This window comes from Pan paniscus, chromosome 7 (genome assembly GCF_029289425.2).
Source record: "Pan paniscus chromosome 7, NHGRI_mPanPan1-v2.0_pri, whole genome shotgun sequence".
In the NCBI taxonomy this organism is placed as follows: Eukaryota; Metazoa; Chordata; class Mammalia; order Primates; family Hominidae; genus Pan; species Pan paniscus.
Window position 1 is genome coordinate 117,588,639 of NC_073256.2, and position 15,832 is coordinate 117,604,470.

Genomic DNA, 15,832 nt, shown 5'->3' on the forward strand with positions numbered 1-15,832 from the left:
TATTAGGGTTTCTGTAACTTAAAAATGTTACTTAATGCTAACATAGTTGGTTTTTTTTTTTTTTTTTTTTGCTTCTTTTAGATGATGTTGACACTAATTAGCAAGGGCCAAAAGGAGCTAATTGAACAGCTGTTTGAGGACCTTTCGGACACACCAAACAACCATTTTACTTTAGAAGATATACAGGCCCTAAAAAGGCAGTATGAGCTTTAAATCAAGATAATTGTTAGATTTCTTCCATGCATGTATGTGTTCCAGGAATGTTAATGAGATGGTATTGTAAAAGAGTTGCATGGATAAAACTTGGCCTAGAAAAGTTTGGTCTGCACTATAAAACATTTTACTTATTTTCCTACATAGAACATGTATATTCTACAATCTGCTTTTTATTAGTTGTAAATATTTTCTTATGTACCAGAACCAAATAAGTATATTTAGAACTTGTTAAAAATACATTTTAATTTATGATATACATATTATTTTAATTACTTGTTAAAATTTTGAGTTAAGTTGCATTTCTTTGGGCTATGAAGGAGTCCTCTTAAGTTTGATAGAAATGAATTTCTTTTAACATTCTTTTTTAAAAGTGGAAGTCATTAGCAGTGATTATTATATCACTTATATCCTGCTAAGATACACATAAATCCTATTTTGTACTAGTACCTGTGGATTACAGTCAGTTAAAATGAAATGCAACACTGAAGTCTATAACATGAAATGATTATTAAATTGTTTATTAATTTAGAGCTATAGGAACTTATTTTTTCTAATATGGAAGCATTGCCTAATAATTAAGAACAAAAATTGCCAAAAATTTCTACCACTTTTTACTAGATTTTAAAAAGCTGCTTTCTTTTATATATTGCCTATATAAGCAAAAAACCAACCACTGTATTAAAGCAAACTAAGCCTGCATTTATATCTGAATTATTACCTCCATATTTTACCAAACATTTGAATGTCCCCCTTCCCCCTTTTTTGTTTTCTGCTTTTATGACTGTATTTATTCCTTTACTGTAAAAGAATATGAAGAACTCATACATGTTGAAAGCTCCTTTGTTGACTGGGTCAAAGTGAAGGAATTTCAATCTCCATCAGTGTACTGTCATTTCTGCGGTCTGTAGTGCGTTCCCCCTTTCTGGAGCATTTTCTTATTCACTTAGAAGTGAAGATGAAAGTTAGTATCATGTTTACTATTTCCATATTCATTATTATTTTATCTAATCTTTTATATAAAGTTATAGAATATTTTAACTCATCTTGGGTAAATAGTATCTTTCAAACTGTGCCATTTTTCTTTGAAACTGCTTTCTTTGTTCATAAGTGAAAAATCTGTAATGGGACTTTAGTCTTCAAACAAAATTTCTCCTTTTTAATGTTATTGAATTTTTATAAAAGTAAATGGTGGATTGTTAGAAATGTATCCTATGTATGGAGTTTACTTACAGAAATGGGACCACTCTTTTCCTATACATAGCAACTTGAAATTAACTTTAGAGACAAAAGGGAACTTTCTCTTTTGGTGCCTGACACAGTGACATTAATAACTGTAGGTGATTTTGTTGAGCTTTGTGATAGGCACTGTGTGTCATTTATCACACATTGTCTAATTTAATCTTCATAACTCTGCTACAGATGAGGAAACAATGGAACAGAAGGTTGTATAAATTAATGAGGATTTACAAATGTTGCAAGTGGTCTCTCCAGGATCCAAACCTGGGCAGTCTATCTTTTGAGTTCATATACTCTGTGCTGTGTAATGGAAAATATTAAATATGTGAATGGACTAATGGTTCAGGTGCCTATTCCTTAACAGTCACAGATGAGTAAAAGATTAGTGAATGTAAATTGGCAATTTTGGTATTTATAGTGAAAACACAGAGCAAGAGGAATGCCCAGGCCTGCCTGAGAGAGGGTTAGGAAAGGTTTCTCATGGGGCACAGTTCTGCCACAGCTTGAGTATGTCATAGGCAGAGGAAACAAGATGCAAGGGCATCAACGTGCATATTGAAGGTGCAGGTTGAATGAAAGTGTGAAGTCACTTGGCATGTTCAGAGAACTGCGTGAATCTTAATATTACTGGAACATGTGGCTTAAGAGATAGCTGGATAGAACAGAAAATTGCATGCTGCATATAAAATGGCAGAAAATATCAGAATTTTAATTATACTCTGGCATTACTCTTAACTAAGACCTGGTTTTCTTCCCCTTCTGGGCATACACAAGATTGTACTTTTCAGCCTCTTTGTGATTGGTCGGGGCCACGTGACCACTTCTGCCAGTAGGGTTTAGGTAAAAGTGATGTGTCACTTCTGAGCCAAAGTATGCAAGATCTGGCCCCAAACCCTCCCTGATCGTTTCCGTTGCTACAGTGACAAGGCTTCATGTTGCAGTCAGTGCAGTTACAAGATGACTGGCTCTGTCAGCCTCGTTCTTTGAATGCTGGTTTGAAGCAGGGTTCTGCCAGTCCACATTGGACACAGAATGAACAAGCTTATGCTTTTTTTGTTAAGCCACTGAGATTTTTATTATTTGTAACTATATCCAAACACTTAACCTCTCAGTCTGCTTCTGTATCTCTTCTTTCTTCAGCCTTTAAATCTTTCCTGAGCTTTGACCTGTAAAGCCAACTTCAAACTGTTCACCTCTACACAGATGTCTTACAGATACTGTAACTATACATGCCCTAAATGGAACTCGCTGTTCCCTGAAACTCAGGCTTCACTTATCCCATAGTTCCACAAAAGGTACCAGCATTCACACACTGGCCTAAGAAACCTGGGCTTCTAAACTTTCCTTGCTCTCAGTCCTCACATCTAATATTTCATCCTGGCAGACATTTCATTACACGAACATGGCACACTCACCCAAGATTAACTGCGTTTGCGCAGGATGTCTTACCACATTGTTTTGGTGTTTTTGAGTTTACTTGTCTGATACAAAATATCTGGTTCAGTTCTGCTTCCCATAGTGCTCAGCAAAATGCCTGGCATAATAGATTCAGTAAGTTATTCACTGAATGAATGATGTCTTAGTAATTTTATAATTATATTTGTGGGTACATGTATTACCTAAAGTATTTTAGTGGAATGTCAGCACTTGTTATATCTAATTGGTTTGCTGTAAATTGTGCATCTGGAAGGAGAGAAGTCTCAAAAGTAATTCTATACAGAGTGTGGGTTATTTAATCATCAGAGCTTAACTCATGCCTTAGGGACCTTATGAACAAAGTTTCTAGACAAAAACGTGAAAGACAAAATGTTAGAAAAGGAAAGGAAAGAAACTAAAAGCCCTTGAATTAAAACTGTGTGACAATTATTTACTAGATGTAAAACATCCAAGCAAATCACAGTCACTCTGGGCTTAAATTTGCTTATTTTTAAATGTTTGTTAAGTAAATATCATCTGGAATCACAGATTTGTTGCAAAATAACATGAAAATACTTCCTAAATTGCACAGTATATAAGAGACTAATGTCATTACTATTTCTGGCTTGTGGGTAATATGAAAGTTCCCTGTGTGCAGATCTTGAATGCAGGATTCCACACCTCCCATGTCCAGCCTCTTAATGTCTGGCCCCTGGAGTTTTTACCACATGCTCCCATGGTCACCCTCAGCCTCCTGATCTTAACTGAAGTAACGGACCATCCCATAGGACTGCTCCAATCAGCTTCCCCTCCTCTTGACTCATCACCAGATCCCCTGCCTCCAACTGTTCTCTCCCTGAAAGTAGTCTTACTCCTCTTTTCTAATGCTGACCCCTGATCTTATTCCTCCCTTTTCTTCTAGGACTTTCCTCTGAGAATAATACCTTCTCTTTCATGTCTGCAATATCTCCATTTTCATCGCTGCCATCCTGTCAGCCTATAAACCTATGCAGCTATTCTTCACCTAAAGAAAAGTCTCAACCTTTCATCTTTCCCTATACCATTGCTTTCAAAACTGGATAACTTTCTGTTTACAAGACAAAATGAAAAAATCATTCTCCATTTTCCCCACCTCTCACTGATTCCTTTTTTGAAGGAATTTTGGCTTCTGCCTCCCATCACTATTGAATTTAAACTCCTCTCAACAACCTTGATCAAACCCAGCAGCCTTTTTTTTTTTTTTTAAGACGGAGTCTCGTGCTTTGGCCCAGGCTGGAGTGCGGTGGCGATATCTTGGCTCACTGCAAGCTCCGCCTCCCAGGTTCACGCCATTCTCCTGCCTGAGGAGAATAATCCCGAGTAGCTGGGACTACAGGCACCTGCCACCACACCCGGCTAATTTTTTGTATTTTTTAGTAGTGACGGGGTTTCACCATGTTAGCCAAGATGGTCTCTATCTCCTGACCTCGTGATCCACCTGCCTCGGCCTCCCAAAGTGCTGGGATTACAGGCGTGAGCCACCGCGCCCGACCCCAGCAGCCTTTTCTTAGTCATAGAATTGCGTCGCATTGTAGCCTGGAGAGAATTGTTATAGATCATCTCATCTAAATCCTTTCACTTATATTGAAGCCCAAATAAGAACACACCTAAGGATATTGTGTATTGTGAAACGCGGAGGAACTGTGGCTGGTTTGGCCCTTTTGCTATCTGGGATTTCAGGGAAAAGGTGAAATTTGGAAGGCAAAGAAAGCAAACCTTAAGGACAGCTATGATACTGAGTCTAGACAGGCTATTATATTTCTTTTTTTTCTTTTTTTTTTTTTTTGAGACAGAGTCTCGCTCCGTCACCCATGCTGGAGTGCAGTGGCACTATCTCGGCTCACTGCAAACTCCGCCTCCCGGGTTCTCGCCATTCTCCTGCCTCAGCCTCCCGCCTGGGTAGCTGGGACTACAGGCGCCTGCCACCACGCCCGGCTAGTTTTTTGTATTTTTAGTAGAGACGGGGTTTCACCGTGTTAGCCAGGATGGTCTCGATCTCCTGACCTCGTAATCCACCCGCCTCGGCCTCCCAAAGTGCTGGGATTACAGGCGTGAGCCACTGCACCCAGCGCTATTATATTTCTTAATTGCTCAGACTGAGCCATAATCTAATCTAGGCAAATTCAGAGAGTGCCTCCTTCATGAGCAAGATCTTAAAATGAAAAGGCCTCTACAAGTCGAGACTGCAAAGTGATGGATATATTGAGAATTTGATATTTGTCAGGAAAGCTTCAAACACATGGAGCTTCTAAGCTTAACCTTTTCATTTCCACTTCTTATGCATCTTAGTGAAAACTCCCTTTATCCTACCAAGTGATGGTGCCTATTAGGAGTAGTATACTGTTCGCTAGAGGCCTCCCAGGAAGTAGTTCAGAAGGCTTGATTTCTATGTTATGTGTAGAGATTAAGCATGAGTTATGGCACAGCATGTTGTTAAAGTGATTTCAAATATATTTTCTTATAGTTACTTTCCTAACACATGGGTTTTGCTCTCTAGGAAGAGAATGGAGCGAAGTGTGTAGCTGGAATTTGTTTTACTTTCCTATTAGCCTGTAGCCACTCAGACCAAAAGGACTCCCTAAAAACTGATGTGCAAGTCACAGAATTCTCCTGCCTGACCTCTATCAAGGAATGTCTGTAAGGAGAAATCTATCTGTAAAGTACTATGAATTTTGTCACGTTTATAGGTTTTTTGCTTTTTAGAGACAGGGTCTCAGCTCTGTTGCCCAGGTTGGAGTGCAATGACATAATCATGGCTCACTGCAGCCTCAACCTCCTGGACTCAAGCAGTCCTTCTGCCTCATCCTCCTGAATAGCTGGGTCTACGGGCATACACCACCATGCCCGGCTATTTTTTTTTTTTTTTTTTAAAGTAGAGACAGGGTCTCATTATGTTACCCAGGTTGGTCTCAAACTCCTGGCCTCAAGCGATCCTCCTGCTTCAGCCTCCCCAAGTGCTGCGATTACAGGCATGAGCCACCGCACCCAGCCGACTTTATAGGTTTTGATGCCTTTTGCCAAAAATCAAAGAGGTGGCTGAAAGTCAATTGATATCAGAAGAATCAATGAAAAGCAAGAGACTCTCAGCAGCTTTCCTTTTCCTCTGGGAAACTGCTTAAGAGCACAGACTTTGGCATCAGATACACCTGGAATCAAATCCCAGCTCTACTTAGGAGCTGTATAACCTTGCAGTCTTCAGGTTCCTCGTCTGCAAAATGGAGTATCTTCCTACCATTTGGAGTTGCTGGTTTATGTGGTTCATGTAAAATGCCTTTTATTTGATAAGCACCTTATCTTTCCTTCCATGTGTATAACTGCTTTCTTAAGTATAATATCATCTATGTGTTAGAAAAATGTAAGAAACCTCTTTTCAAATAGTGTGGACACCTTAATAGTTATTTACTGGAGAAGAGGCACACATTAAGATCCCTCCAATAGAAGTATTAATATAGACAGAAGCAGCTAGTCTTGGACCTCTGGTGTCATCTCCTGGAAATTAGTCATGGTACAACAGCCAAGAGGTTACCCCACAACTTGAGCTACAGAGAATGTTTGCAATAGCATCTTTATTTTCCAATCTGTCATTGTTTTGAGAATGAACCAATATGCAAACAGTTGTACGTCCAGAGTCTGGTATAGGCTAATGGATGCTTAGTAAAGTTTGCTGAGGACATTGCCCCATTGGTGTTCTTGTCTCCAGAGTTCAGATTAGGAAGTTCCTATTACAGAAATGTTTACAATGACACTCTAAATATTTCTCAAACAGTTGTTCTTGAAATGTTTGCACAGAGTCACTTGAGAATCTTACAGTCTAGGGGGTTGGAAATCTAAAAATCTCTCTTATGATGCTTAGGGAAGTTAGAATTTATGATCTACAGCATAGAGGCTGAGGATGCAATAATTAACATCTGAATTGCATAAGCATTGCCAGTGAATGACACTATTTATGATGCTCTGAGTAAGTATTGTGGGGGATAAACTTTTTAAAAGATAGCCCCTGCTTTTAATGAGCTCATACTTCATTTGCAAAAAAACTGTCAATAACACCAAGTGCAAGAGACTCTCCTAGGAGAAAACAGCATCAATGAAATGTGCAAGTGTTAAAGGTATTAAAAGGGCCAAATAGGGTTACTCAAGAACATTTCAGGAAGAGGTAAAACCTAAGCCATGTTTTGAAATAGACTCAGGTCAATGAGAAGGGAGAGCTCAGTGTGAATGGATTACTTTACTGTAGAATTTCCAGTACCACATTGCAGGAGGAAGGAACTTGGTAAGAAAAATTCTGCCACTGCAGGTATGCTTCACAGTGCAGGAAACAGCAGACAGGAGACTTACGAAGCAACCTGAATTAATATTCTATTTTTAATAGTGACCCAAGTTCAAAAATAGCCTAAAATTTAATCTTACTACCTGCCATTAGATCTCTTTTGTATCAGTTTCCCATCTGTAAAATAGGACCAATTTATTTTTATTTTTAAAAAGGAGGTCAGAGTGTCCCTTTTGTATCAGCTGCTTTTTGTTCTTTTTTGTTGTGTTTGAGATGCAGTCCTGCTCTGTCACCCAGGCTGGAGTGCAGTGGCACGATCTCGGCTCACTGGAACCTCTGCCTCCCAGGTTAAAATAATTCTCCTGCCTCAGCCTCCCAAGTATCTGGGATTACAGGTGTGCACCACTTCGCCCAGCTAATTTTTGTATTTTTAGTAGAGATGGAGTTTCATCATGTTGGACAGGCTGGTCTTGAACTCCTGACCTCAAGTGATCCATCTGCCTCAGCCTCCCAAACTGCTGTGCTGGAATTACAGGCATGAGCCACTGCGCCCGGCAAAATAAGGCCAATTATTTTCTGTAATTAAGCAGCGGATTGGTATGACTATTTCAATAAACATAATTTTGATCCTAATTCATACTTGTGCTAAAACAAGGGCAAAGATTTTGTTAGGGTGGCTACAATAAAAAAAAAAAGGTGGACAATAACAAGTATTGGTGAGGATGTGGAGAAATTAAAAACTGCATACATTGCTGATGGGAATGTAAAATGGTGCAGCTGCTTTGGAAAACTTTGGCAGCCCCTCAAAAACTTAAACAGAGAGTTGCCATTTTGATCCAATAATTCTGCAACCCCTATTACTGAAAGTAGAAAACATATGTTCACACAAAAACTTGTACACAAATGTTCACAGCAGTTCTACTCATAATAGCCAAAAAGTGGAAACCACCCAAATGTCCATCAACTAACTAATGAATAGATTTAAATAAGGACAGAGTTTCGCCATGCTGGCCAGGCTGATCTTGAATTCCTGACGGATGATCCGCCTGCCTCGGCCTCCCAAAGTGCTGGGATTACAGGCGTGAGCCACCACACCCGGCCTCTATAGGCTTTTCTGTATAGGCTTTCTATAGGCTGAGGCAGGAGAACTGCTTGAACCCGGGAGGCGGAAGTTGCAGTGATCTGAGATCAAGCCACTGCACTGCAGCCTGGGCGACAGAGCGAGGCTCCGACTCAAAAAAAAAAAAAAAAAAAGTCTATAGAATCTACAAAAAAAACTACTAAAATTAATATGATTTACAAGGTCATAGGATTCAAGATCAATATACAAAAATCTATTTTATTTCTATATACTAGTAATGAATGTAATCATAAATTGATCTCTTTAAGAGATCTGTACACTGAAAACTACAAAGCATTTCTGAATATTATTCAGCCATAAAAAAGAATGAGGTAGTGATACATGCTATCCCTTGGATGAACTTTGAAAGTAGTAAGTGAAAGAAGTGGGACACAAAAGGCCACATTTTATTATTCCATTTATGTGAAATGTCTGGAATGGACAAAGCCATAGAGAGAGTAAATTAGTAGATGCCAGGGACTGAGAGGTAGGGGAAGTGGGAACTGACTACTAATGGGTAAAGGGTTCTTTCTGGGGTGATGAAAATGTTCTGGAGTCAGATATTAGTAACAGTTGTACAACCTTGTAAAAACACTGAATTGTACACTTTAAAATGTGAATTATGCGAACTGCATCTCAATTGTGAAAAATGAAGTGGGGTGGGGGGAAGCAAATCATCCAAGGTAGTGAATAACTTAGAGGCAAACTCTGGGGTTTTCCAATCAATCCTGATAAGGCCACCTACTTGAGTTTTTCAAGAACCTGCCAGCAGGAATAAAAACTGAGGAAGACTGAAAGACTACCTCCACCCCATGACTGGAAACAAGGTAAAGATGTCCTCTCACCCTTCCTATTTAACATTGTACTGGAGGTTGAAACCAGTGCAATAAGGGGTTAAAATGTTATAAAAGGCATCCAGATTGGAAAAGAAGAAGTAACCTTTCTTTATTTGCAGACACAATTATCTATGTAGAAAAGCCAATAGAGGCCGGGTACGGTGGCTCAAACCTGTAATCCCAGCACTTTGGGTGGCTGAGGCAGGCGGATCATCTGAGGTCAGGAATTCAAGATCAGCCTGGCCAACATGGTGAAACTCTGTCTTTATTTAAAAAGAAAACAAACAAACAAAAACCCCACAAAAATCAGCTAGGTGTGGTGGTGCACACCTGTAATCCTAGCTACTCTGGAGGCTAAGGCAGGAGAACTGCTTGAACCCAGGAGGCGGAAGTTGCAGTGATCTGAGATCAAGCCACTGCACTGCAGCCTGGGCGACAGAGCGAGGCTCCGACTTAAAAAAGAAAAAAAAGTCTATAGAATCTACAAAAAAACTACTAAAATTAATGTGACTTACAAGGTCGTAGGATTCAAGATCAATATACAAAAATCTAATTTCTATATACTCGTAATGAATGTAATCATAAATTGATATTTTTAAGAGATCTGTACACTGAAAACTACAAAGCATTGTTGAAATTAAAAAACTAAAAGATATACTGTATACATGAATAGGAAGACTTGATATTGTTAAGATGCCAGTTTTCCTCATATTGATAAATAGGTATCAGTGGTGATTCAGTCAAAATCCCAGCAGACTTTTTGGTAGAAATCTAGAAATGGATTCTAGTGTAAACACAGTATTCAAATCACTGGGAAATTTGGAAAGATTATTTTTAAAATAGTGCCATCACAAATGGCTTTCTATCTGGAAGAAAGTAAAACTGGACCTTTATATTACACTAAATGCTAAGATAAATTGAAGATAGATTTTATAAAATATGAAAAATTTAAAATCTCACTACAAACTACCAAAAGAGACTACAAGTACAATTTAGAAAGAGAGGAGAGCTTAATCATGACCAGAAGGTCTAAAATATTACAATTAAAGACACACAACAGGTTTCATATTGCAGAAAAAAAATGTAAAGAGTATGTGGAAACGCTGAAATATCTGCAACTTTTCTGTAAATCTAAAAATATTCAAAAATTAAAAGTTTACTTAAGGATAAAATAGAATGCACACACAACGCTAACAGTCGAATGACATATTTGGAGAAAAATACAAGAGTCAAACTATTAACAGCTATAGTATAAAAAATATATTTATTTTCATTTTTTTAAATTTATTTTTCTGAGACAGAGTCTTGCTCTGTTGCCCAGGCTGGAGTGCAGTGGCGTGATCTCAGCTCACTGTAACCTCTGCCTCCCGGGGTTCAAGCTATTCTCCTGCCTCAGCCTCTCAAGTAGCTGGGATTATAGGTGTGAGCCACCGCACCCGGCCCTATTTTCATTTTTATTTATTAACAGAGATGGGGTTTTGCCATGTTGCCCAGGCTAGTCTTGAACTCCTGGCCTCAAGCAATCCTCCTGCCTCAGCCTCCCAAAGTGAGCCACTACACCTGGCCAAAATACCTTTCAAACTGACAAGAAAACAATAAAAAAAAAAATAGGCAAAGGATATAAGAGCCAATTTAGAGAACAGCAAACTCAAATACCATCTTCCAGCCCCTAGGCCAAAAAAAAAAGCACAAAAAGATGTACACATTTACTAGCCAGGAAAATGTAACATTAGATAATAGATAATACTTTACACCAAACATTTAAAAAGTTTGTAAAGCTCTAATACCTATTGTTAGTAGAATGCAGGGAAAAGGGAACTCATGTATTGTTAGCAAATTGTAAATTGTGACAGCCTTTTTTGGGAGACAATCTGGTAACCTTTTAAAAATTCAATAGACATGGACTTTAACCTAGCCATTTGATTTCCTTGAATTTATCTCCCATACTTAGAAGTACCAGAATATAAGGACGTAATTATTAGAATGTTTTTTGCAGTGTTTTGTATTGAGGAAAGAAACAACAAATAACAAAGTGAATGCTCATCAATACGAGAATGTCTGAATAACTGCAGCACATCTATACTACAGAATTCTTATGCAGCCATTAAAAAGAATGAGTTGGAGTTATACAGTTGACTTGGACAGATTTCCCAAAGATATTACTGAGAAAAAATCAAGAAAATTAATGTATATATGCATTGTGTGTGACTATGAACATGGAGAAAACTGGCATCACACACATTTTGTCATTTGCACTGGTTATGGGGGAAGATAATGAGGGAAGGAGGCAGAGAAGGGGAGAACAAAACACAAAAAGAAGGCAAGGAAAAAAGGATGGGGAAATAATTTGTGCACATTTTAATTAAGCTTTCAATAGAAAGTCTCTAGAACATCAGTTCATGATACCTCTAAGGCAACTGTGATTTCCTTATCTAGTTGAAAGTATTACAATTTCTTTAAACAGCAAAAAAGCAACAAAAAGCCCCCAAAAGCAAAATTAAAATGCCTTGGCTATATTAACCCTGAAAATTAGGTCCAATGGCTGTCATACATGATAGAATATTTGTAAACTAATGTATTTGGTATAAAACCTTGTTAAAAGTTAACTGTCTTTTCAGCCACTGTATTGCTTCAAACAACTTATTTTACTGTACAATATTATGAAGTGACTGGTTATCAACTCTGAATTGAGTCCAGAAACATCCTCATTCCCTTTGCTCAGTTGTTCTTCTGTCCCATCAGAATTTCCTCTTCATATATATAAATACTATAAGTATAGGAAAAATAAAAGGAAAGACAAGGTCCCTGCCCTCATGAGACTAGAGTTCCTTTAAGATTTGTTCTCCTAATATCTTGAATACAGAATTAAGAATCTGGAGGTATTAATACCTGGAACACATGGTGTTATGTATGTCTATATTTTACCTCCATGCAGGACAAAAAGTGACAGAAATATGTGATCCAACGCTATTTAGGCAAAAGGCTGGAAAGAAAAAAAAAAAAGTAAAAGCAAGACTATCTTGTCACCAGCCAGCCCACACATTCTAGAATTAGTCAACTCTTATAGAGCAAAGAGACTGCCTTATCTTACTGCTCATATAGATGAAAATGAGCTGCTTACTAACCCTGAAAACCTGGCTCTCTCTTGTACTAAAAAACAAACAATTCAAGTGCAGACAGCCTTAATAGCAATTTCTACCAAACATTCAAGGAAGACATCATTCCAATCTTACATACTCTGATCACTGAAGTTTGCCCCAGGTTAACATTTGAAGAATCAAATTCACTACATTAACACATTAATCACAATTATATGGCAGATGCTCCCGCCACCAAATAAGCAGCCAATAAAATTCAACGTATTCTCAAAGGTAAAAACTCTTGGCAAACTAGGAGTTAGAAGATAATTTACAAAATTCAATAAAGGATATCCTATAAATACATCTGTGGCAAATAATAGCTGAAATGATGAAAGGTTTCCCTTTGAGGTTATTAACAAATCAACAATGCCCCCTATAACCACTGCTATTCAGAAGTATACACTAGAAGTCCCAGCCAGTGCAAAAGGCCAGAAAAATAAATAAATGATGCAATGATCTAAGAGAAAAAAAACAAAACAATGGGAATCCCACCTCTACCACTTAGCAGCTGTGCAACTCCAGGCAAATTACTTAATATCTCTGTGCCTCAGTTACCCCCATCTGTAATGAAGATAGTAATACCTCCTTCACAGAGTTGTTCTGAGGAATAAGTATTTTATTTTGAACCAACTCTAATGATAATTAAGACTTTAGTATATAATTTGATATACAATTACCTTTTGCATCTTTCTAAATTATATGACCCCTATTCACTGTTCAAGGTAAACCTAATATTACTTTTTAATTTAACTTTAAAGTTCAGGGGTACATGTGCAGGTTTGTTATATAAGTAAACTTGATAAGTTATATTTTTCTTTTACTGTTTGCTTTTCCATAAGTTACTATTTTAAAAGTGCTCGGAAAGTATTTCACACTTCAAAGCACCGTAAAAGTGTTTAATACAAACATTCACAAGTGATAATTGTACAGTGATATCCCAAAGAATCTGGAGATAAACCATTGGAATTAAAAGAGTAAGATTCACCAGATACAAAATTGTTATACAAAATCAATGGCATTTCTCTATACTATTAGTTACAAACAGAAAATGAGGCTGGGCGTGGTGACTTACGCCTGTAATCCCAGCACTTTGGGAGGCCGAAGCAGGTGGATCACTGGAGGTCAGGAGTTTGAGACCAGCCTGGCTAACATAACGAAACCCCTTCTCTACTAAAAATACAAGAAATTAGCTGGGTGTGGTGGTGGGACACCTGTAATCCCAGCTACTCGGGAGGCTGAGGCAGGAGAAACGCTTGAACCCAGGAGGCAGAGGTTGCAGTGAGCTGAGATCGCACCACTGCACTCCAGTCTGGGCAACAAGAGTGAAACTCTTTCTCAAAAAGAAAGAAAGAAAATGACATTTAAAAAATATACATTATAGGATAAAAAATATCAAGTACCTGGGAATGAAATTTAACAAAAGATGTAAAAGAATTCTATAGGGATAATTATAGATTCAATGTAATCCCAATCAAAATTAGTGAAACACAACAAGGTTATTCTAATATGTTTATGGAAATATAAAGTGCCAAGGACAGTCAAGACACCATCCAAGGAAAAAACAGTGGCAGACTTGCCCTATTAGATAGCAAATTCAGATTCCAAGACTGATGTCTAAATTGTCCACTAACTCACCTTGGAGATGTTTCTGAAAATGCTCATTCACCAGGTATGTTTTTACATGGTTCCTTCATTTCCTTTAGATCTTGGGACAAATGTCTTCTAGAGACTTTTCCTGTTCTGCCCTGTATAAAACAGTACTGCTTCCCCAAAATCCCAGTCACTCTTATTGTGCCCACCTCTAATTTTTCATAGCAATCATCTTCTGGTTATTTTACATCTGGTTCCATTATTTTAAGCTACATGCATATGTTTATTATTTTTGTATCCTCCAAATTCTAATATAAGCCCTCTGAAGCCAGGGTGTTTATTTGGTACTATGCTGTATTTCCAGCATCTACTTTGTTGAACGAATAAATTGGTAGAAGTCACAAAAATTCTGACTAGCATATGATGTACAGTGATCCAATCTGAACTAAATTTTAAAACTGCAAACTTTTTCATATCCAGCTATTAAATGATAGCCACCCTAAATAACATAACTCTCCCCAAGTTTAGAATACTATTTTTGGCATTCAAAAATCAACCAGTATGTAAACACTGGCTGTTAAGCAATGATATCTCATGCTCTAGTGAAGGAAATAAATGAAACAACAAATCCATTAAAAGGAACCATATGAAATGTAGCCTTGAGAAAAGAATTTTTTTCCTTAGATCCAAGTACAGACTAGAATCTGTAAGAAGCGTGATGACTGTGAATGGAAAGGCAAAACAATCTATGGAGCAGGAGTTTCTTTTGCTCATGTCATGTAGCAATTAATAGCTCCGACGGTTTTCAACACATACTTTATCCTTTGGTGATTTGTCTATATGTTTACCTAAATAACAGGCTAGGGAAAGTCTTACATGTTTACAAATTAACACAATTTCCAGCAAAAATAAGTTAGGAGTGATGGATTATGTGCATTTAATATAAAAAGCTAACTAAGTGCTCTGAAGCTGGGAATTTGTACAATGAAGTGAATCTACCAGTTAAATTGGTGGTCCACATAATCAACAGTAGGATATACTATTATAATCTTTGTATTTCTTTTCTCTCATTACCAGATGATTTTTCCAACAGGCTTTAAAGTACAAAGAGTTTTAACAAGATTTCAGTGAGTTAAGGTTTATTTTGAATACCCTGGAGGTATCTCTTGTTCAAGGCTAGCCCCGAGTTGAGCTCCAGGGAAAACTGGCTTGGTCCTAAATTAATCCAACTTTGAAGGATACAGGAGACAAGGAATTTCTGAAGCTAGTTGAAAGATCCAGGAGACAAGGAATTTTTGAAGCTAGTTTTAAGGTGAGACTGAAGTGGTACTGGTTGGGAGTATCACCAGAAGTAGGTGTAGGGTGAATGAATGCACCAGCCTCCTATAGGGCACTATTTTTGCTGTGTTCCTCTGAAGATCATTTAGCTTTCCATTTCATCTTTAGCCTTTTAAAGAAATGTCAAGAAGGCAGTCAACATATTCATAAGATTATTTTGGCCGAGCATGGTGGTTCACGCCAGTAATCCCAGGACTTTGGGAGGCCGAGGTGGGTGGATCACTTGAGCTCAGGAGTTTGTGACCACCCTGGGCAACATGGCGAAACCTCGTCTCTACTAAAACACACAAAAAAATTAGCCGGGCGTGGTGATGTTTGCCTGTAATCCCAGCTACTTGGGAGGCTGAGGCACGAGAACTGCTTGAGCCCAGGAGGCGGAGGTTGCAGTGAGCTGAGATCGCACCACTGCACTCGAGGCTTGGGCTACAAAGTGAGACTCCATCTCAAAAAAAAAAAAAAAAAAAAAAATTATTTTCATGAAGCATTAACTATATACCAGGGAAACAGAAAAACCATCTATGCATTTTACAGAAGCTACAAGAATAGAAAGCATCTGATTACAATTAGCTTGAATTTAAATGGCTCGTTTCATAATCTAATGTTGCTAGAATAGAATCTCTTAAAATAGTCTTTT

The 15,832-nt window shown here is 37.9% G+C and overlaps 2 protein-coding genes across 16 annotated transcripts in view; one reads left to right on the plus strand and one right to left on the minus strand.

Moving 5' to 3' along the window:
* Nucleotides 1–1,786, plus strand: part of SPAG1 (sperm associated antigen 1) — an 84,303-nt gene extending 82,517 nt beyond the window's left edge. Inside the window, exon 19 of the mRNA XM_057303063.2 lies at nt 82–1,786. Coding sequence (XP_057159046.2) covers nt 82–213 — 132 coding nt within the window. The 3' untranslated portion in view covers nt 214–1,786. The remainder of the gene's footprint in view (nt 1–81) is intronic.
* Nucleotides 1–15,832, minus strand: part of RNF19A (ring finger protein 19A, RBR E3 ubiquitin protein ligase) — a 118,200-nt gene that overhangs the window by 48,853 nt on the left and 53,515 nt on the right. For 3 of the 15 annotated variants that reach the window (XR_010112999.1, XR_010112998.1, XR_010113000.1), the window contains exon 11: nt 1,042–1,158. The exons of 10 other annotated variants lie outside the window; for them this stretch is intronic. Coding sequence is in view for 2 of the 5 variants with exons in the window: in XM_055116789.2 (XP_054972764.1) it covers nt 15,351–15,640 (290 nt within the window). In the remaining 3 variants the exon portion in view is untranslated. Of the gene's footprint in view, nt 1–1,041; nt 1,159–1,291; nt 15,641–15,832 lie in introns of those variants that run through there. 2 more of the 15 variants (XM_055116789.2, XM_055116790.2) reach the window with 1 other exon arrangement.